The sequence below is a fragment of the Penicillium malachiteum genome (genome assembly GCF_028827825.1).
Source record: "Penicillium malachiteum strain IBT 17515 chromosome Unknown utg000002l:1.0-8849297.0:1.0-8852440.0, whole genome shotgun sequence".
NCBI lineage: Eukaryota > Fungi > Ascomycota > Eurotiomycetes > Eurotiales > Aspergillaceae > Penicillium > Penicillium malachiteum.
Window position 1 is genome coordinate 6,289,474 of NW_026643095.1, and position 20,523 is coordinate 6,309,996.

The 20,523-nt window shown below is 47.0% G+C and overlaps 6 protein-coding genes across 6 annotated transcripts; 5 read left to right on the plus strand and 1 right to left on the minus strand.

Annotated features, from left to right (window-relative positions):
- Window positions 1–800: 800 nt before the first annotated feature.
- N7483_005320 (translation initiation factor eIF2B catalytic subunit epsilon) lies at window positions 801–3,184 on the plus strand (the record flags this gene model as incomplete). The annotated part of the gene is made up of 4 exons (XM_057088757.1): window positions 801–881; window positions 994–1,050; window positions 1,142–1,266; window positions 1,330–3,184. The coding sequence occupies 4 exons, from the start codon at window positions 801–803 to the stop codon at window positions 3,182–3,184; spliced, it is 2,118 nt and encodes a 705-aa protein (XP_056948586.1).
- Window positions 3,185–4,294: 1,110 nt separating this feature from the next.
- Window positions 4,295–6,472, plus strand: N7483_005321 (uncharacterized protein; the record flags this gene model as incomplete). Its single annotated transcript, XM_057088758.1, has 5 exons — window positions 4,295–4,327; window positions 4,409–4,736; window positions 4,855–5,383; window positions 5,462–6,348; window positions 6,444–6,472. 5 exons carry the CDS (start codon window positions 4,295–4,297, stop codon window positions 6,470–6,472), a joined length of 1,806 nt encoding a protein of 601 aa, XP_056948587.1.
- A 4,168-nt stretch (window positions 6,473–10,640) lies between these two features.
- Window positions 10,641–12,361, plus strand: mrsA (putative mitochondrial carrier protein; the record flags this gene model as incomplete). Its single annotated transcript, XM_057088759.1, has 8 exons — window positions 10,641–10,678; window positions 10,968–11,037; window positions 11,121–11,156; window positions 11,234–11,366; window positions 11,452–11,544; window positions 11,621–11,677; window positions 11,790–12,234; window positions 12,304–12,361. 8 exons carry the CDS (start codon window positions 10,641–10,643, stop codon window positions 12,359–12,361), a joined length of 930 nt encoding a protein of 309 aa, XP_056948588.1.
- An 872-nt stretch (window positions 12,362–13,233) lies between these two features.
- Window positions 13,234–15,935, plus strand: N7483_005323 (uncharacterized protein; the record flags this gene model as incomplete). The annotated part of the gene is made up of 3 exons (XM_057088760.1): window positions 13,234–13,485; window positions 13,545–15,654; window positions 15,715–15,935. Coding segments are annotated over 3 exons (2,583 nt in total), but the record flags the coding sequence as incomplete, so codon positions are not given.
- A 1,567-nt stretch (window positions 15,936–17,502) lies between these two features.
- N7483_005324 (uncharacterized protein) lies at window positions 17,503–18,006 on the minus strand (the record flags this gene model as incomplete). The annotated part of the gene is made up of 3 exons (XM_057088761.1): window positions 17,503–17,612; window positions 17,681–17,801; window positions 17,866–18,006. 3 exons carry the CDS (start codon window positions 18,004–18,006, stop codon window positions 17,503–17,505), a joined length of 372 nt encoding a protein of 123 aa, XP_056948590.1.
- A 1,464-nt stretch (window positions 18,007–19,470) lies between these two features.
- N7483_005325 (uncharacterized protein) lies at window positions 19,471–20,088 on the plus strand (the record flags this gene model as incomplete). Its single annotated transcript, XM_057088762.1, has 1 exon — window positions 19,471–20,088. One exon carries the CDS (start codon window positions 19,471–19,473, stop codon window positions 20,086–20,088), a length of 618 nt encoding a protein of 205 aa, XP_056948591.1.
- Window positions 20,089–20,523: the final 435 nt, after the last annotated feature.

Consider the following 20,523-nt stretch of genomic DNA (forward strand, 5'->3'; position numbering starts at 1 on the left):
CCTACAAGACTAAAGAGTCTAGACCGTCGACGCGGACACATTAATTGCAGTGGTCTAGGAGGGCCCAGACCCGCGGGGATTTTTCCAGGGCAGTCTGGCTAGCCGGTGGGTCCACCCCTTTTTGGTTACCTGTCCATGCAACGTTGATTATGCAGATTCCTTGTTTGGGGGGTTGAAGGAGCTTGTTTGTGTATGGAGTATTGCGTAGAGGTTCAAGTTTCAAGTTCTCTGTGGTGGCCTAATTGATTTGCAGTACCTGGACAATATTGTACTTGTAGGCAATACACTTGTACCGAGTAATTGAACCCTTTTTGTAAACAATTATCTGTTCGATAGTAAATAATTGATTCAATACTACACAGTACCAATATAAGAATATATGCAATAGAATAGTTGATTATTGAACGATAGTCTGGAGCATCATCTTTGTTTCGCCAGTTGACGGATATCTGGACCTGGATGTGGCTTGAACCAAATAGTGGCTGATGAGGTTCTCATGCGCCACATAGATCACGTTACCTCCATGGTGCAAACCGGCCAAACATAAAGTGGGAGTCACCGAGGCTTGGCGGGGTTTTCTGTGGCTTTGAGAGGAACTGTGACAACGGGACGACTAAACTAGAGTAGCAGTGCAAAAACAGACCCTGTGCAACTTTCTTGGTCCTTAACTGCCTCTGTGGTTCAGCGTTATACTAGGTACGAGACATCTTTCCTCCTCCTGCCATACCGCCGCCATACGATCTCCGCGGAGTACATATTTCGATTCAGCGCCGATTGACACTTTCCAGGACCTGCTTGCAATGGGTGCTAAACAAAAGGGCGGAGGCTCAAAGCCCAAGGGAAACACTGCGGATGAGGTAGAGGAGACTTTGCAGGCTGTGGTATGTGAAAATCTCTTATTGCTGAGATATTTAGCTTGATGTCTTTTTTTTCTCCCTTCGTCTTTGCGATATCTTCGGATGATAGCTAATTTTGTGGCTTTGATTTATACAGGTCCTCGCCGATACTTTCGAGCCCCGATTCGAGCCATTCACTCTCGATAAGCCTCGCGTATGTAGATACCGAACGATGTCCTATACCACCGATCAATGATGTTTGTGGTCATGTATACTGTGAGAGCACAGCTGATTAGATCGCATAGTGTCTTCTCCCGTTAGCCAACACTCCAATCATTGAATATACCCTCGAGTTTTTGGCAAATGCTGGTGTGGAAGAGGTTTTTCTCTACGCAGGTGCTCACTCAGATCTTTTGGAGAAGTATATCAAGTACGCCTACCATTCCCGTTCGTCATATACAAAACCACATTGAGCCAGTCTAATCTCTTATAGCGCCTCAAAATGGAGAGCCTCCTCATCGCCTTTCAAGCAATTCAACTTTCTTAAATCTACCTCCGCATCTGTTGGTGATGTCATGCGAGACCTGGACGGCAAGCACCTCATCACCGGTGATTTCATTGTCGTGAGCGGCGATGTGATCAGTAACATGCCTATCGAGGGTGCGCTGAAGCAGCACCGCGCCCGCCGTGAAAAAGATAAGAATGCTATCATGACTATGGTCCTCCGTGAGGCAGGACGCAACCACCGTACCAAATCCTCCACAGTCTCTCCCGTCTTTGTTATCGATCCCACCAAGGACCGCTGTCTCCACTACGAAGAGATCGACGAGCACGCAGACAACAACCACAAGCGACTCAACATCGACACAGAAGTTATTCTCACTCACCCTGAGCTGGATATCCGCCAGGACCTGATTGACTGCAGCATTGATATCTGCACACCCGATGTGTTGAGTCTGTGGTCCGACAGTTTCGACTACCAGTCTCCCCGAAAGCATTACTTATTCGGTGTCCTCAAGGACTATGAATTGAACGGCAAGACCATCCACACACACATCATTAAGGATGACTACGCCGCGCGGGTACGAAACCTCAAGGCTTATGATGCGGTCAGCAAGGATATAATCTCCCGCTGGACATACCCCTTGTGCCCCGATACCAATCTTCTCCCCGGTCATACCTACGCTCTCCGTAAGGGCAACCTGTACCAGGAACAGGGCGTCACCTTGGCGCGGTCTTGTGTGATTGGCCGTCGGACGGTCATTGGAAAGGGAACGAGCATCGGTGACAAGACAACTGTACGCAACACAGTGTTGGGCCGAAACTGTAAAATCGGCCGCAACGTCAAACTTGAAGGTGCGTACCTTTGGGATGGCGTGATCATCGGAGACAACACAGATATCAACGGCGCCATCATCGCCGATGGTGTCGTCATCGGCAAGAACTGCAAGGTTGCCGCCGGTGCTCTACTCTCATATGGCGTGAAGATCGCAGACGGCATCACAGTTGAGGCTGGCACACGTATCACGAAATCCTGCCGAGACGGAAGTGAATCAATTTCGGACCCCAGCGTCGTCGGAGCAGACGGCGAGGGCCGCGAGTTTATCCAGGGCGAAGACGACGAGGAGGACGAGGACGATATCAGCGTTGCCTCCTCTGGACTCGTCTACCAGAATCCCGCCGCATCTCTCTCCTCCGCTTCCATCTCGACACTCTCCTCCGACATCTCCGACGCTTCCTGGCCGCGTTCCGCTCGCAGCAGTTTCTCAGACGGCGAGGAACAAGATAACTTCCACCATGATGCCACAACCAGTATCTTCGATAGTCTTCGCGATGGCGTTTCGGCTGACGTTGTCCAGCTTGAGCTGGTCAGTCTTCGTATGACTGCCAACGCCTCCGATGTCCAAGTACGACGTGCTATCGTCGCTTCATTCATGAAACACGTCCAACAGTTGATGGAAGGTGGCAAGAATGCCAGTGAAGCGGTGCATCAAATCTTTTCTACATACCGGGAAGTTGTGGACCGAACGCTGTTTGACCGCGCCAAGCAGGAGAAGAAGGATCAAGTCGATTTCCTCATTCAGTTGCAGCAGGACCTGGTGCACCGCAATAAGGGCGCGAATATTCTTCTGTTCACTGCTAAGGAGCTGTATGATCTTGAGCTAGTGGATGAGGAGGCATATGAACAGTGGTGGAGTAATCCACGATCAAGTGAGACTGAAGAGATGCGGAATGTCCGTAGCCAAGCACAGCAGTTTGTTGAGTGGTTGGCAAATGCGGAGGAGGAGAGTAGTGAGGAGGAGGAATCCGAGGAAGATGATGACGAGGAGGAGAGTGATGATGAGTAGATCATATACCATGCTCTTTGATTCCCAAAAAAATTAGTTGAATGGATCATGGATTGATGAATTACTACCACTGCTGCTACTAGAATTATTATTATCTCATATGGTATACTGGAGCGATCCGGCGCTGGAATGCTCTAGATGGACGCACTACCAGATGAAATGGGCTACTAGCCGGATAATGCTAGAACCAGGGAATACGAGTATCAAAATGCACAAATGCTGAAATCGGGCCTATTCAGAATCGAGGGACTAGATTCTTGATTCCCATGCAGTCATGCGATGCCTCTAGATTTCGTATTTGTTTCTGGCCTAATGACCTCCACATGATTATTCCAAGGTTTAGTCCAATCATACCACATTTGGAAGTCAGCAATAATATGCCACCATGGGCTAAGGTGTTATAGTAGAGTCCTCTTGTTGAAGTGTAGATCCTGATAGCTTGTGGCATCTACTGGTTTGAGGTGGTTAGGACCGGCGGTTGAAAAGCGACAGAGAGATCTGACTGTATTCGTGGACCAATAGGGGAGTACTCCGTACTGAGATGTCTTGGTGATCCCTGCTCTGACTGTATCTACCGCCTGATCAAGATGCCCTGAGCGCTCTCATAAAAGCGGCGGTAACCAATAACCCATTATAGGCATCTGGGTGAGAAATGTCAGTAAGCTGGGCAAATGCGTGTTGACGTAGATGAAAACATGTCATAGAGCCCATTAATTATTCCCAAAATGATTCATTGTGTGAGTCAGGGTAATAATTTTTGGACCTGTTCTATGCAGGTCAAAAGAGAAAAAGTAAGGACGCTAGCGAAACATCCTAGGCTCCTAGCACCCCTGGAGCCTGGAGGAGTCATCGGAATCTGTACCATCAGGGGGGGAATTAGTGAAATAGAACATGTACGATCTGATGAGCACATGACCAAGAAAGTGAATAACAAAAAAAGCAAACAGAACAAAACAGACAAAATATGCAAAACAACTTTTGGAAAACAAACGAGACAAAATTGACTCTCAATCCCAAAGAAACCAGGCAACGTTCTTGTATACTGCCCAGGTGTACTGTAATCCCGGTTCCCCACTCCGCCCCCTCCGAACTCACGCGCGATTTTTCCCCATGACGTTTTGCCTCCAAACGGAATCATTTGCAGTCCTTTCCCTTTATTAAAACCCCCATCCTCCTTCGGCAAATCGCCGCCCCTTTTTCACGACGACTCCCTCCACGCGAAAGAGAAAGGCGGCCGAGGCGGCGATTGCGGACGACAACGAGCCTCTCCCCAAATCCGCCACCAAGGCTGCCCATACCAGAAACGCCACTACATCGTCCGGCGACCCACAAGAAAACGACAGAGACATCCCTTCCACTGGTCTTGCAACCCTCAAGTCCATCGAGTCTAGGAGCTCGGCAACAAGCTCTGAGACTCAGAAGAAGAGGGGAATCGTGACGCCCGCGACAACTACCGGAAGCATGGACTCCGACGATGACTTCATGAGCGATGTCTCAAGCGCGGATGATTTTCTTGACACTCAAGGCAGTGATGATGAAAGCCTAGGCGAAGGTATGTATCTATGAGCGCCTTTAATTCTACGACGAATACGCTACGGGAAGAGATCACCCTCATCTTCCCCCACCTCCTCTTTATCCCTTCTTGATCACAGCGGCTGACCATCCTAAAGTGGACTTTGGCGACCTTGACACCGGATTTTCGGACGACAAAGATTTAATCAAACAGAAACGAAAAGCATACGAAGTCGAGTTCAAAGTTTTAGATCCTTCCGACATCGAACGAGAACAGTTGGTGCAGGTTAACAATGTTTCCGCTATCCTCGGGTTGCCGCCAGAGTCGGCTGCGATCCTTTTGCGGTTTGGTCGCTGGAAGCAGGAGAAGTTAATTGAGGAATTCATGGATCGCCCGGAACGGACACTCGAGGAAGCTGGACTAGGAACCAACTTCGAGGGTACGGCTAAGACGGAGGTGGTGCCTGGTTTTGCGTGCGATATCTGCTGTGAGGACGGACCGGATCTTGAAACATATGCTATGCGTTGTGGACATCGGTATTGTGTAGACTGTTACCGCCACTACCTCGCAGGCAAAGTTAAGGAAGAAGGGGAGGCTGCTCGAATCGAGTGTCCTGGAGACACCTGCCATCGGATTGTTGACTCAAAGTCCTTGGATCTACTTGTGACCGATGATCTTAAAGACCGGTATGATTTTGTGCTTGAGTCTTTTGTTCAATTATTTAGAGGATCATTCAATTTTGCTAACCCCTCTTTTCTCTTCAGATATCGCGTTTTGCTTACTCGAACTTATGTGGATGACAAGGATAACCTTCGATGGTGCCCAGCTCCTAACTGCGAGTATGCTGTCGACTGCGCTGTCAAAGCCCGTGATCTCAACCGTATCGTACCCACAGTACGATGCGTCTGCCAACATGAATTCTGCTTTGGCTGCTCCCTTAACGATCATCAGCCCACACCCTGTCCTCTTGTGAAGATGTGGCTGAAGAAGTGTGAAGATGACTCAGAGACCGCCAATTGGATTTCTGCCAATACCAAAGAATGTCCCAGATGCCAGTCCACTATTGAGAAGAATGGAGGATGCAACCACATGACTTGTCGTAAGTGCAAGCATGAATTCTGCTGGATGTGCATGGGTCTCTGGGCGGAGCACGGTACCAGTTGGTACAACTGCAGTCGCTACGAAGAAAAGTCAGGGTCCGATGCGCGGTCTGCTCAGGCTAAGTCGCGAGCATTCCTGGAGCGGTACTTGCATTACTACAACCGATATGCCAATCATGAACAATCAGCAAAGTTAGACAAGGATCTGTATCTCAAGACCGAAAAGAAAATGACTAGCCTCCAGTCACAGTCTGGACTCTCATGGATTGAGGTTCAGTTCCTGGATACAGCATCACAGGCTCTGCAGCAGTGTCGACAGACTTTGAAATGGACATATGCGTTTGCATTTTACCTCGCCCGTAATAACCTGACGGAAATCTTCGAGGATAATCAAAAGGACTTGGAAATGGCAGTCGAGAGTCTCAGTGAGATGTTCGAGAAACCAGTGTCCGAACTGGCCGAGTTGAAGGTGGACATTCTGGATAAGACCGCCTACTGCAACAAGCGTCGGGTGATTTTGCTGACTGACACCGCTGAGAATTTGAAGCATGGTAAGTTTGAATTTCCTTCATATATGTGCCTTTGCACATGTTCATCAGGGTGGTGGCACCACAATGTTATTTTGCATACTAACTAATGCGCACAGAGGAATGGTCATTCAACATGAAATGGTGATACTATCAACTTCCCTTATTGATCCCCGGACAAGACCTTGACGACGTGAATGAACTTCTTGCTTTTCTTTTCCCTCTTTCTTTTTGGGCCTCTTTTGTTTCTCCCTCCATCTTCGGTGGGTTCTTTCTGGTCGTAGAGAGGCCTGTCCCTTTTCCTCTTGATACTAAGATGACTTCACCCGCCTCCTGACCTGAATCTTGAACCCGATCATTGATTTTCACTTCATTTCCCGAGGCTGCGGCGCATGAGGTGTTGAGATCTTATTGTATTGGGAGCACCATGGACAGATAGCAGCCCTCTCTATTTCTACTTTCATAGCCAGATAGCGATTTGTTATTCCTTTTTTCTAGCATAATTTTCCGGCCGTGTTTCATATTTGGATTGCGTAAACCAGATCAAATCGCATGCAGGGGCGTTTCTTCATAATTGATGCACTTGAAGTAGATTGATAAAATTATAATAAAATCTTGGGAGATGATGATTCCATACCCTCAAGTGATTCAGGGCTGGTTCTTGTAGCTACAACCAGTTTCCTAAATCGCCTAGGCACCAGTAGCTATGTAACATGCAGATTTACTATAGCGCTTGAGTATTGGGAGATGCCCATACTCTACAATTAGAGATTAATAACCACAGAGGGTCTCGGCCTTACTACTTAGTAATGCGATGCGTAAGTGCAACTTGAATGAGACAAAAAAAGAAGAAAAAAGTCTAGTCTCTTCATAGGCTATCTTCAACAAAGAAATACGAGCAGCACATGTGTACTCCGTACATTCGCTCTCCATTACTCCATGGGTTCCATTCATATTAGCCGACAATCGGCAGAGCAAAGCCGAAGTTTTTCTGGCTCCTTGCTGGATACCCAGTATTCCCTTTTTAGTAGTTCCACCCGAATCAAACAGACATACTCCCTTACGCTTAGCAGTATTTCAATATTTGATTTTAATTACTAGTACCTTTCACATTGAATGTACTATTCAAATTTTGGGCTTTTTTGCTCTGGGTTGGAGAACATACTCCACTACGGAGGTCGGTCCGGAAAGTTCTCGCCAGAAATTATAATTTCTTTTTCTCACACTAGGCTATATACAGTAAATATTGAAATATATCGCGTAATCAAGATGTATATAAAACGGAAATATATAGTACTGAAATATAATAACAGCTTGAAACAGTAAATATTCACATATCTTCCCATATATCGCTGTCGCTGTCGCTGTCGCTGTCGCTGTCGTTGCCGCTGCCGCTGTTATAGGCGTTATCACCTAACCCGCTAGGGGCTACTTCACCTAATTTATCACGCCCCTCACCGTATTCGTTGCCCCCTTCTAGTCTAATGACTTGCTGTATATGCCATGGTATACGTTCAATCCAAGCTTGAATTTGCGCCTGTGGTAGATCACGCCACGCAGCCTCCCATACTTTAATCCCTTCTTTACGCGATTTAGGTGCTCCTTTTCGCGTAGTGTATCTCTTCATCCAAGGCCATGCAGGTTCAATCATATTTAGATCAGGCGAATTTCCAGGCCAGATCATTCGTTGGACCCCCATTATATCAAATATTCGCTGTTGGTAGTGATGTGAATGGGCTGGTGCTTTATCCTCTTGAACTATTGTTTTCGTTCGAATTCGAGCACATTCTTGGGCGAATGGAAGTAGTTTTGGGGCTAAAATCACGGTGTTGTATCGGTACCAATCGATTCCACCTTTCGAATTGCGTGCAAGCTTTCCATTCTTCTGAGTCCATCTCCACTGAGGTTGTCTTCCAGGCTTATTGCGTAGCCCTAATCGCTGTATACCTGAATTAAGCTCCCATTCTGCACGCATAATAGGCTCTAATTCAGTATTCCATTCGGCGATTTGGTGTTCTGCTTCACGCTTTTGGGCTGTAGTTTCAGGTACCCAACAATGACAGGGGCCCTTCTGATCATAAGAAAAAGCACCCCAAAACATGAACTCAGAGGCCCCCTTCCAACGTTCTCGAATACAGCTTCGGACGAACCGCTCACTAGAAGTACGCCATACACGATATCCACCCCGACGGTGTAATAAAACAACCGCAGTTTCATCAGTCCAAATCACATTCTTCCAGTCTTCTATAGTCCAATGGGCGTGTTTTAAACACCATTCAAGACGTTGTTTTTTCTGCTCAGCGGCAAGCCCAGGCTTACGTGTAGGCTTTGTTTTTCGTAGGCCAATTTTTCGTAGTACATGCCAAACTGTTGTTTTTGATATATTAATCCCTAATTATAGAAGAAATATTAGAGGAAATAACATATCAAGTAACATATGAGATAACATATCAAATAACACACCAAGTAACACATCAAATATTATACTAAATAACATATTAAATAACACACTAAATAAAATATCAAATCTTAGAATAACTAACCTGATTCACTGCGTAGCTCTGCAGCTAGCTGTTCACATGTTTTCTCACGCCCATAGCGGTCTACACGGATTTTCGCCCCAAGTGTGGTTTTAAGCTCATCTGTTTGCTTAGATGGACGCCCAGAACGTGCTTTATCAGCTAACATTTCATCTGATATATTGAATGGTCGCTGATTCGGCTGAAAACCTCGTTCGAGTGCACGGTTCCATATGTCTCCTATAGTACGCCGTGGAATATTCATAAATTCACTGATCTCCTTAGGGGCATGTCCTTGGGCCCTTAGGTATACAATGACAGCACGTTGCGCAATATTGGTCTTCATTGTAGCTGTATAGGTGGGACAAAAGTGTAGCTGTGTAGGTGGGATAAAAGTGTGAAGGGGTGTACGGACTGTAGGCGGGGTAAAAGATAAAGATCTACGTGTCCACGGGTGTTATAAGCAATATTTAGCCTAGTACGTAACACGGCAATACATCCAATATACAGCAGGCTATACACCTGACATACAGGGCCGGTAATATATCAAGAAAAAGAAATTATAATTTCTGGCGAGAACTTTCCGGACCGACCTCCGTATAACTTCTACCATTAGACTATGAAAAAATTAGGCCGGGTTTAAGCCCACCCGGACCTCGGCAGGGCAGACGGAAGAGTCGCGTGGTCCTTAGAACCCTCACAGAGTACTGAGAGCCTCCTTATCACCTGGGTCCTGGTGCTAATGCACCGTATAAAGGGGTTAGTGATTTTTTCTTTTTCTTTTTTTCTTTGATCAGAAGTCCATGGACTCCGGTGAGATAGATTGGGTATTCCCTTTAGATACTTGTTAGGTGACTCCGTAGGCTGTTTGAATTTGCCCATAGTAGATCCGGGGATCATCATAATGGATCCAAATGGACTTCTTGACCTTCTCGAAGCCTTTTTCCTCGCGATCCACTTCGGCTCTGCACTGTAATATCCTGGCACTAGTTCCCGATCACAGGGCATAATCTAAATGAAAATGGCAATCCCAGGGGCTTATCAGATTGATAACTCTTACAAGCCATGATACAGGGGCGGTACTTCCCGTGTCTGCTCTTTTTATACGAGTCAGTAAGTACCACTATTTGGATCTTCTTCAGGGCAGCCGAGATTTGTATTGATACATACAATACAGATTTTTTAGGTAAGCTCCGTCATCGGATGGGTCTCTGGGTGCACAAGAAGACACAAAGGGCTTTGAATAGGAGATGTTAGATGCTTGAACATTAGAAAAAAGAAGAAGAATAGGAGTTATACCTTCATAGATTCCATTTGGCAATAATCTGTTCCAAGTTGTTAAAATTGAAGCATTGAAAGAAAATGAAAATCCTTGTAAATAGTATCGTGGGCTCGGAGATCTCCTTAACCAAGAATGGGTCGGAGGCTGTGGAATCCGGCGATGGTCGGTCCTTGATAATAATTGCCTTAGCTCCGGGGACTGGGAATTCCGTTCCCTAATCTTCATAATTTTTTTTTCTCATCTTCTCTCCAGGTTTCCCCAGAGATTCTCAGATTCCCTTTATCGATACGATCATATTATACGGTCGTGGTCGCATCAATACGGACCCCCCCCTGGTTCCTGTTAGACTCCGCGGCGAACTTGTATTTTACTGCGTCTTCACAAACATCCACTCTTGTCTCTTCACACACCTCTGTCACCACAACTTCCTTTCCACCAACGCTCTACCACCCATTCATATCCATCCATAACCTTTCTTGAATCATCTCGACTGTGCGTCGAGCTATCCGAGCTCCATGGCGTCCGCCGATGAGGTCTCCGGGCAGGAATTTGAGTAAGTGATTTCTCCGCAGGTTTGGTGATGATTTCTTCTCCAGCCAGCGTGATGGCGAGTTGCGCAGCATCAGAACCCCTCGCACTTTGTTCTTCATAGTCGATTGAGCCTGGCACATGTGTCAAATTGTGTTTCATTGCGTTGATTTGCTTTATTCACCCCAATTCCTTGATGCCGCACTCCGGTGAAGCCGGTCTCATTTTGCGTCCCGGCAACCGAGATACGCGCATCCCCAACCCCCAACACTCATTCCGGAGTTGAATAGCAAGCTGACTTTTTTGTCTTTTAGTTATGAAGCCCTGCCTGCGAACTATGGTCTCGGCCCCTCCATGCTCGCTGGTGCCTTTGCCGGAATTGCTGTACGTGGGATTCGAATACCCTTCAGATCGATTGTGGCTAGATCGTAGCTTGGGTGGAGAATTTTGGCTAATTAGAATAACAGGAGCACTCCGTCATGTACCCTGTCGACCTTATGAAGGTATGTAACACATTCATGAGGATGTCATTTTTTCCTTGTGTTGGCTTGGGTTGCTGACAATTTTTTTGCTCTCTTAGACTCGTATGCAAATCTTGCACCCGTCGAGCGGTGGACTGTACACCGGTATCAGCAACGCTTTTTCTACCATCTACCGCGCTGAGGGCTTGCGCACTCTGTGGAAGGGCGTATCGAGTGTCATTATTGGTGCTGGTGCGTTTTTGATAACCCGGGGAAATGACTAGCAATCTCGGAAGAACTGGCGGCTGACATGTTTATTTTATTTTTTTCGCTATAGGTCCCGCTCACGCTGTTTATTTCGGTACTTATGAGGTGGTCAAGGACTTGGCTGGTGGCAACGTTGACGATGGACACCACCCCGTCGCTGCTGGTGAGTGCTATTCGGTTGTTGGAGGTTGGAAGTAGGCAGATATGGAAATCAGATGACTGACGGAGTTTGCATACAGCTCTCAGTGGTTCCGCCGCTACAATTGCCAGCGACGCTCTTATGAACCCTTTCGATGGTAAGTGAGCTCCCCGGGAAAAACAAACACAGAAAAACAAAAACAAGAAGAGGAAAAGTGGAAATTCAAAGGTCGAGGGGATTCAAGGTAACTGACTTATCTTGCAAAATAGTCATCAAGCAACGTATGCAGGTTCATGGCTCTGTTCACAAGTCTCTGGCTCAGTGTGCTAAGACCCTCTACCGCACCGAGGGTCTCCAGGCCTTTTATGTCTCTTACCCCACCACTCTTTGCATGACTGTCCCCTTCACTGCCACCCAGTTTGTCGCCTACGAGTCCCTTTCCAAGGTTATGAACCCTAAGGGCGAGTATGATCCCATGACTCACTGCATTGCTGGTGGTCTTGCCGGTGCTGTCGCCGCCGGTCTTACTACTCCTCTGGATGTTGTCAAGACTCTTCTCCAGACTCGCGGTCTCGCCAGTAATGAGGAAATCCGCTCTGCCAAGGGCCTCTTCAACGCTGCCTCCATCATCAAGCGCCAGTTTGGATGGGCCGGCTTCGTTCGCGGTATGCGTCCGCGTATCATTGCTACCATGCCCAGCACCGCTATCTGCTGGTGAGTATACTCTTTTATCTCCTGATTTCTCCTTCCCTTTCCTTGATACCAATACTTACCCCCCACTAGGACTTCTTATGAAATGGCCAAGGCCTACTTCAAGAATGCCCAGAAGAACCTGGAGTAAACAATACTCCATTTGCCCGGACTCTCAGCCTCTCTTCGGATGATCCTTAATGTTTTTTTCGTGATACCTGTGTTGTGATCGCCCCACACAACACCTTTTCGCCATTTTCCTATTCTTTTGTTTTAACTACGATCTCCTGAGGTGGTCACGGGTTTATCTTCTGGGTTGATTTTTATTTTTTACATGGTGATGGGCAGTGCCCAGCCATTGATAATGGTGGATCTGGGGCTTCAAAATCAGAAAAAGAACATGGAAAAGAAGAAAAAAAATCCCTAACAATTCAATTAACCAAAGCCCAGGGTCCATCTTCATGCATATTTGGCATATTTGGAACTGATATTCACCAAAAGCGATGCAATGTACAGATAAGTAAGGTAGGAGGGGAGTGTTTTATTTGGGAAACCATTATTTTGTTTCATCTCATGTATTCACCATTTGGAGGTGAACTTCTCTTCTTGACCTCCCTGTCTGATGTGCTCAATGTTTTCCTCTATTGGCGTTGGAAACATGCCTGGTTTGTTTTTGGTTTGGGGGTGATCTCTGCATCTACTTGGATTATGATTGATTTGTACCCATAGAACGTGGAATCTAGACGTGATATCCGATTTGATCATTACTACAGAAGTAGTCTACTAATAGTAGTAGTATAGTACTCTACTATAATGTAATAATAAGATAGAGTAGGTCATAGTAGAGTACTCGAAAGTACTTGAATCCGAGTATAGTGGTAGCTCACGTGCATTATGATGGTGCTATACTCCACACTTACTCGTAATCCATGAAGCCACCGGCCAGTACGGTGTAGGTTTTGAATTAATATCTTTCATCCAATTATTACCACTCTCAAATTAAAATCTGATACCCTCATAGTCCCTGCATTTGAGATCTATATAGTTGGAGGGTTGCCGCATGCAGTAACTGCCGAACCCGACGACGTCACGCGAAAATTCCTCCCCTCACAACGGGAGATCATCGCCTTCCATTTCTCCCCACCACAACCAGTTGTGAAATGGGTGCGGGCTTGTGTATTCCCAATGATGCGCCCACGGCCCGCGTCTTCCATGCAGAAGACGTATGATGAGTGCTATCTACTATGCTCCACTGCAGTCTATTTTGAGGGCCAGGTAAGCTTCCTGCGGCTCCCGGTCGGGGATATTGGGATGCAATTCGCTCATGACATCAGAACAATGAAGAGGAAGCATTGCGATCCTGGAGATCCGCCCTCGAGACTATCTATCACCACAATGCTCGCCGAGTATCCTCTACTTACACCCCCAAATCCGAAACCGAGAAGGCACTACAAGATTCCATCCGAGCCTTGGAGGTTCAATGCCGTGAACGAGTCGACCTGCTATCCGCTCTGCGCGAAAGTCGGAAAGAGACGGCTGAAGCAAACGGCAACGAAAAGGGCCCTGCGACACTCATAAAGGGTAGACACTCTGTTAACACTACTCAGCAACCAACAAACAACATCACAGGGTGGATCGGCGACGGTACGATCCCAGCAGTGGGCTATACCGATCTTTCCAAACCAGCTGCTATCCCTGGACGACCTCCTCCACCGCCAAAGCACCACTCCGATCCAATCTCGTTTCCCGAAGATTCCGCTCATCCAGTGGGCCTGTCGCCGGCCGGCTCGCCTGCCATGAGGATGAACTCGAATTCGTCTGAAAAGGAGAAGTCGCGTGGCTCCAGTCCGGAGAGACGGAAGCCGATGTTGACGACATTGCGCAGCACTGATGGCAAGAAAAAGACCAAAGTGAGTAGTAAGAAGAAGGAATCGCGGCCGGCCGCTTCCAAAGCAGCTGGCCTGGCATGGGGCAGCACATTCCGGTCTGCATCTGGCGATAAGACTTTCAGCGATGCGGCTGCTATAGCTTCGTCTCGGAGTGCCGCCAACGCCGAGCCAAGGACTAGTTCGGGAGACGAGCCTTTGCCAGGTCGACATCAGCTACCACGGAAAGACTCCGCTACAGATAGGATTCCGGCTGCCAATTGGCGGGAACCTCATCAGCCGTCGCCGACTCGGTCAACTCCGCGGCTTGTCCGCCAGCCTGTGGCACCCGAAAGCCCTCGTCCACATTCATCGAGGCCAGCGGTCATGCCGGATCCGAAGGACTTTACCTCTCCTCCCTCTCCTGTACCTAAACCTTCTGTCAAACCGAAGCCTGCTGGTTTGAGATCTTCCCTTCAGCCTCCACCTCGTGTCACCCCGGTTACTAGATCCGAAGGTAACTCTCGATCGGCCACACCGCGAGATGATCGTAATCCAAATTCATCGAGAAGTACACCACGTACAAAATCGGCGCCACGGACAACCAAGGTCGGAAAGTCAGCTTATATCTCACCATCATCAGGAAGCGATGATGTGCAAAGAGGTATGAATCGGATGACGATCTCGGCTGCGAATGGTAGCAGTGCAACCCGCCGAAAACAAGTTCCTGCTAAGCGACGTGAGACGCCGCCGTCAAGCGACCAAGAGTCTTCGGGGCAACATTCGACAGAAGATGAAGCCGAGGACGAAGCCGACGATGATAATCATGATATTGTGAACATTCTGAATAAGCTACCCAAAGGAGTCGATCTGCAGTCAGCACGTCAGATCTTGAACGATATTGTCGTACGTGGTGATGAAGTTCATTGGGATGATATTGCCGGACTGGAGGGGGCGAAGAAAGCTCTTAAAGAAGCGGTCGTGTACCCATTCTTACGCCCTGATCTTTTCTCTGGCCTTCGTGAGCCTGCACGTGGTATGCTGCTATTTGGCCCTCCAGGAACCGGTAAAACCATGCTTGCACGGGCCGTTGCCACCGAGTCCAAGTCCACATTCTTTTCCGTCTCATCATCTAGCCTGACCTCAAAATGGCACGGCGAGAGCGAAAAGCTCGTACGTGCCTTATTCGGGCTGGCCAAGGTTCTCGCCCCTTCAATTATCTTCGTGGACGAGATTGATTCGCTGTTGTCTGCACGTTCCTCCGGTTCAGAGCATGAAGCATCTCGTCGATCTAAGACTGAGTTTTTGATCCAATGGTCAGATCTTCAGCGTGCCGCTGCAGGTCGTGAGCAGTCTGCCCGAGATAAGAAAGAGGGCGATGCGAGTCGCGTGCTCGTTCTGGCTGCGACAAACATGCCGTGGGATATTGACGAAGCTGCACGTCGTCGTTTCGTTCGTAGACAGTATATTCCTTTGCCGGAACATCACGTGCGTGAACAACAATTGCGCAAGCTTCTCAGCCATCAGCATCATGAGCTCAGTGATTCGGATACCGAAGTTCTGGTCCATGTAACAGAAGGTAGGCCTTGACATCCTAATCATATTATAGATTGATCATTCTAGCTAACAATTTCAATAGGGTTCTCCGGCTCAGATATAACAGCTCTCGCCAAGGATGCAGCGATGGGTCCTCTTCGCAATCTTGGCGAGGCTCTCCTCCACACACCGATGGATCAAATTCGACCTATCAAATTCCAAGACTTTGAATCAAGTCTCTTCTCCATTCGACCTAGTGTTTCCCCAGATGGACTCCGCAAATACGAAGACTGGGCGAGGGATTTTGGCGAGAGAGGTGGCTAAAGCCAGCTTATCACTCTCTGAATGTATTAAGTTGTTCAAACAGATGCGTTGAATGGATTTTTCAGCTGCACTTTCTCCCTTTTGTCACGAAAACGGAAGACATACAAGAAAATCGGCGGGGCCGACTAAGCTCATCTAAAGAAATTTTGATACAGTTCGTTCTCGGGGGTACTCTGTGCTGTTTATTCCTGGCGTCTCATTTTTGAATTGACTGGGCTGAACCTTTAGAGACTTGAAGCATGACATGCTTGGAAGTGCCCATTCTCTTCTCTTTATTTTTTTTTGTTTGCGAGTGAGTGCATTTGGATCGTTTTCATGGGGTTTTGGATGCTGAGTGGGCATGGAGTTTGATGATGTTGATGATCAAGACTTTGTCCACGGTACATATGATATGTTTTTTCTAGCTCTCTTTAACGCCTATATGCACTGGTACTATGCATTCAATGCAATCATTGAAATTCAAATTCCAGAAATAAGTGGAAGTATCCAAATGTACAGCAGGGCGTGAAGTTGAAGCTACTAGGGAACTACTGGTAGAATGGTGAGTATGAGGGTAGGTACTCATGTAGTTACTCGTTTACACAGAGGAGTAGGCAACCAGGCACTGGAAAATACATCCAACATCCTACTTGGTAGATGGTCAAAAGTCCAGCACTGGCAAAAACCACATACGCCTCATACGCCTCCTGGCTTCATTGAGGTAGACCTTAGATAGACCTCTTTCACTACTCAGGATACAGTACATGTTTTGAAATCTTAGGGTTAATGTTCAATTAACTATTGCAGTTTAGTATGTGGGGAGGAGACGCTAACACGAAATGGTCACAAATTCTCCCTTATATTTGAGTAAAAAGCTCCCCCTGTAACCACTCTGCTCTGCTAGTCTATCGGGCGGCGACCCGTTTGGGGGACAAAGGTACTGAAATGCGGACGCTGGACCCATTTTCAGTGGCAGAGACTTTACCGGCGGGTGGGAGGGTATCTGGCTTCGGCCAGGGAATAATGCTTTTTCTGAATTTTTGATATTTTTCCCTATTATACTTCTGGCTTTTTTCTTCCTATTCCACTTTTCAGATCCTCAAAATAAAAATAATCGAGGGAGATAGAAATGATTCTGTGTTGAGGATGAATGTATCAAGTGAGGCTGTTGAGGCTATTCACGCATTTCTGATTTTGAAGGTCCTGGGTTCGATCCCTGATCTTGCTGGATTTCTTTTCTTTCTTTTTTTTTGTCTAAGAATACAAGAATACCAGGGCCACCTTGGCACCTGGGCAGCAGTCACAAAACTCAAGTGCTTCAACTAGTCTCGATGGCCTTTGTGGCTTGAACTATTGGACACCGAACCCCCAGCCACATTCTTAGCCGGTTCAAAAACACCATTATGCCGCTCGTCGGCTCTATATAGCCCCTCTAGCTGCTTTCTAAGCTGGCCTATGTCCTCCGACATCTCCTGTCGGAGCTCTCTGCCGAGCTCTGCAACCTCCGCTCTGGAGGCTAACATTGCCCCTAAGGCGAGGCCTTTTTCAGGGTCATGTTCCTTTTTCTTTTTCTTTGAGCAAATTTTTTTCACCAGCAGCACAGTTCTATGGTGTTTTTCAGAAAAGTCGGCGTCGCAAAGATCGCCGCAATAAACTTTCTGGCCGTGTCTAGGCCAGGGACCGCGTGGTCGGAGCTCTCTATACTCAAAACATTAGCCCCGATCACAATGATAGATACATGTGCAGAAAAGCCAGGGGATACATACTGCTGTCTTCTCCCTGCATCAACTCCTCGAGCTCTTCTGGCAAGAAGTGATGTAGCCCATCCGGGCCGAGAGGCGGCAGAGTCTTGATAGCAGCGGCCGAGGTAATATTGCTTGAGAAAAGCTACATAGTCATGACATGGTTGTAAGCATTCTCTTTCAATTGCATAGATGTCCAAAAACTGCACCTCAATATCCCGATGTACGCGGTCTTCCATTTGGTCTGAACTCTCATCGGCTTCGGGGTGGGGAGTAAAATGAGAGTATTTGTTTTCAATATCGCACAGCTCAGGCGAAGGCTCTTCTTCAACGCCACTTTCTGTATTCATGTAGGGAATCAGTAACGGCGGTCAGATGTTTGAAGTGGCAGTGAGTGATAATTGAGTGACAGAGGTCTCAGTGTTTGGTGTGGCAATGAGTGATGAAGGTCTCAAACGTTTTTGACAATGTTCCGCTAAATTTCAGGAATAAGAATCTACCAGTAGCAATGGGCGTTGTAGCAGTTGTGGAAAGGTGATATGAGCATTTGAAGTGGTAGATCGCGTACATGTCACTTTCTCCTCAAATTCACTTCACATTGCTCTCACTTACGAGTAACATGGAGGACAACCAGCGGCAGAGGGGAGAGGAGCTTCCTCATGGCAGGGTAATCTTCATGGTGATGGTGGTTGGCTGCTGTGGGTAGCTTTTATGGATTATGGTGATGGATGTCAACTCGTACTAGTATGGGAATAACAATAATATTGTTAAAGACTCAACCTGCGCTTGCCTTCTTTTCAATTGTAAGACTTCCAAGTTGGAGAAAGGTGCAGCCCTAGGACCTCTAGGGCTAAAGAGTAGTACAAAGATCTATGACTTTACCTAGTTCAGTAAAAGCAAACTTGAAATTCGAGGTGATTCGTCTCTAGCATCTGGAGTGTCAGTTACTTCCTTGTACATTTATTTTCCTCCATCATGCCCCTCGAGCTTCTGTCTTTCTATGTAGCGGAGCAACCCTGAAAATCTGTAGTGGAATGACTCTTCTAAGATTTTACTAAAGTCTACATTAGAACTCGGAGACACAACCTTGGAATGTCATGGAAATGTTAACTTCCACGGGTCGAAGCGAAGCCAAAAGCAAAACGGGCCTAGTACATATCTTTCTCACGGCGGCTTAGAAGAGTGTGAAGTCATTCAAATATTTTAAGGAATTCTCAACCTTTGAATACTTTACTTTCCTTCACTTCAGGTCTGCTACTACACCCCTCCTACATTCGAACAAGCAGCTGGGCACAAAAACATCACCTGAGCGTGTTCCAAATCCTAATCATGGATTCGCTCAAAAGTCGACTCAGACCTGAGTCTTTCCACCAGACGAACACATCTAATAAAAAGATTGATCTCTCCACCGATTCTTTGATCCTCGCTGAACTCCCAACCGAGATGATACAATGTATATCGGATTTTCTTGAACCCATTGACATGATCTGCTTCTCTCTATGCAACCATCGACTTCGTACCATCATGCCAAATTTTTGGAAAACCAGAAATCCGAGGCCCAGATGTAATAAAATGGCGTTCTTGACTCGTTTGGAGCGAGATATTCCCCATACTTTGCGTGCGATGTTTGCAAGGTCCTTCATCAGTTTGATGGATCCGAAAGCTTTGGACTTGGTGGTGGACGCGAGCAACAAACCAGTCAGCTCCCTTGTGTGAAGTCTGAAAAATGGTTCAGTCACCCTTTTGTGATGTATGCCCACTCGGGAATTGATTTTGAGTTATGCCGCCTCTCTTTCCTTCAGATCAAACTTGCTATGAGGAGGTTTTACTACGGTCCGTCGGCAGGAATCAGCACCGACACTTTAAGCCATACTCAAGTGCGCAGCTATGAGGAAGACGATTTGGATGATTCGGAAAGCCTCCGGTTATTTTCAGTAGAGGCTAAAATCCGTCCCAAGCCTCTTGGTCTTTATGTCAGGATGCAGGATATAATGATGCCACTGGCAGAGGTCGATAGTTGGGAAGAATTACATCGCCTAAACGATAAATACCGGCATAAAGGCCTGTCTTCTATTGAATCGCTCCTAATCTGTCAGCATATGCGAGTTTCCAAGGTTATTCGCCCTTGGGTGGATTTAAATGTTCTGCCAGGAGACCAGACCGTGAATAAGCCTGAGATCTGGTCTTCTGAAAATCGATGTGACATATGCAATGTGGACTACCATGTAAAGGCATGTGTGATTGATTCTCATCCTACCTACATAGTGACAAGATGTTTGAACCTGGGTCTTGGTCTTACAATGGATGATCCATCATGGAAGCTCCAAACTTGTCCCGACTGGAAAACCGACACAGAGCCTCTTAACACAGAGGGAAATATTTCACCTCGCTTGTGTTTTGAAACAACGGGCTGTCCATCATTGGAAGACTGAAGTTCGCATAACATCAACCACCTCAGAGATGATAAATACATAGAGACAATGCAGTTCTCAGCACCGATGAAACATCTCAAGGTCTTTCCTAATACAGCACCATATATAGGGTTCGGCTCAGGGAGATGGTACGTCTCTTACGGCGAGCCCACAGCGAGCCTCAAAGACAAAGAAGATTCTTAAACAGCTCCAAGCTGCTTTGCCTGATAAGTCAGTCTTTTTTGCAATTTCCGTGCACGAGAGTGATACAGAGAAATTGGATTGGAGATTACCGTGCAGAGACTCGGGTATGCGGCGACAATCTACGTTTGGAAGATTCTGAGATCACTCCGTAGACGAGACTGAGATCCCAACATCATGCATGGAATTTAATATGGTTTTCAGCAGTTGAACTTACGGCGTTAGTCGTCTGAGGCTCCAATCTTGGAACATTGC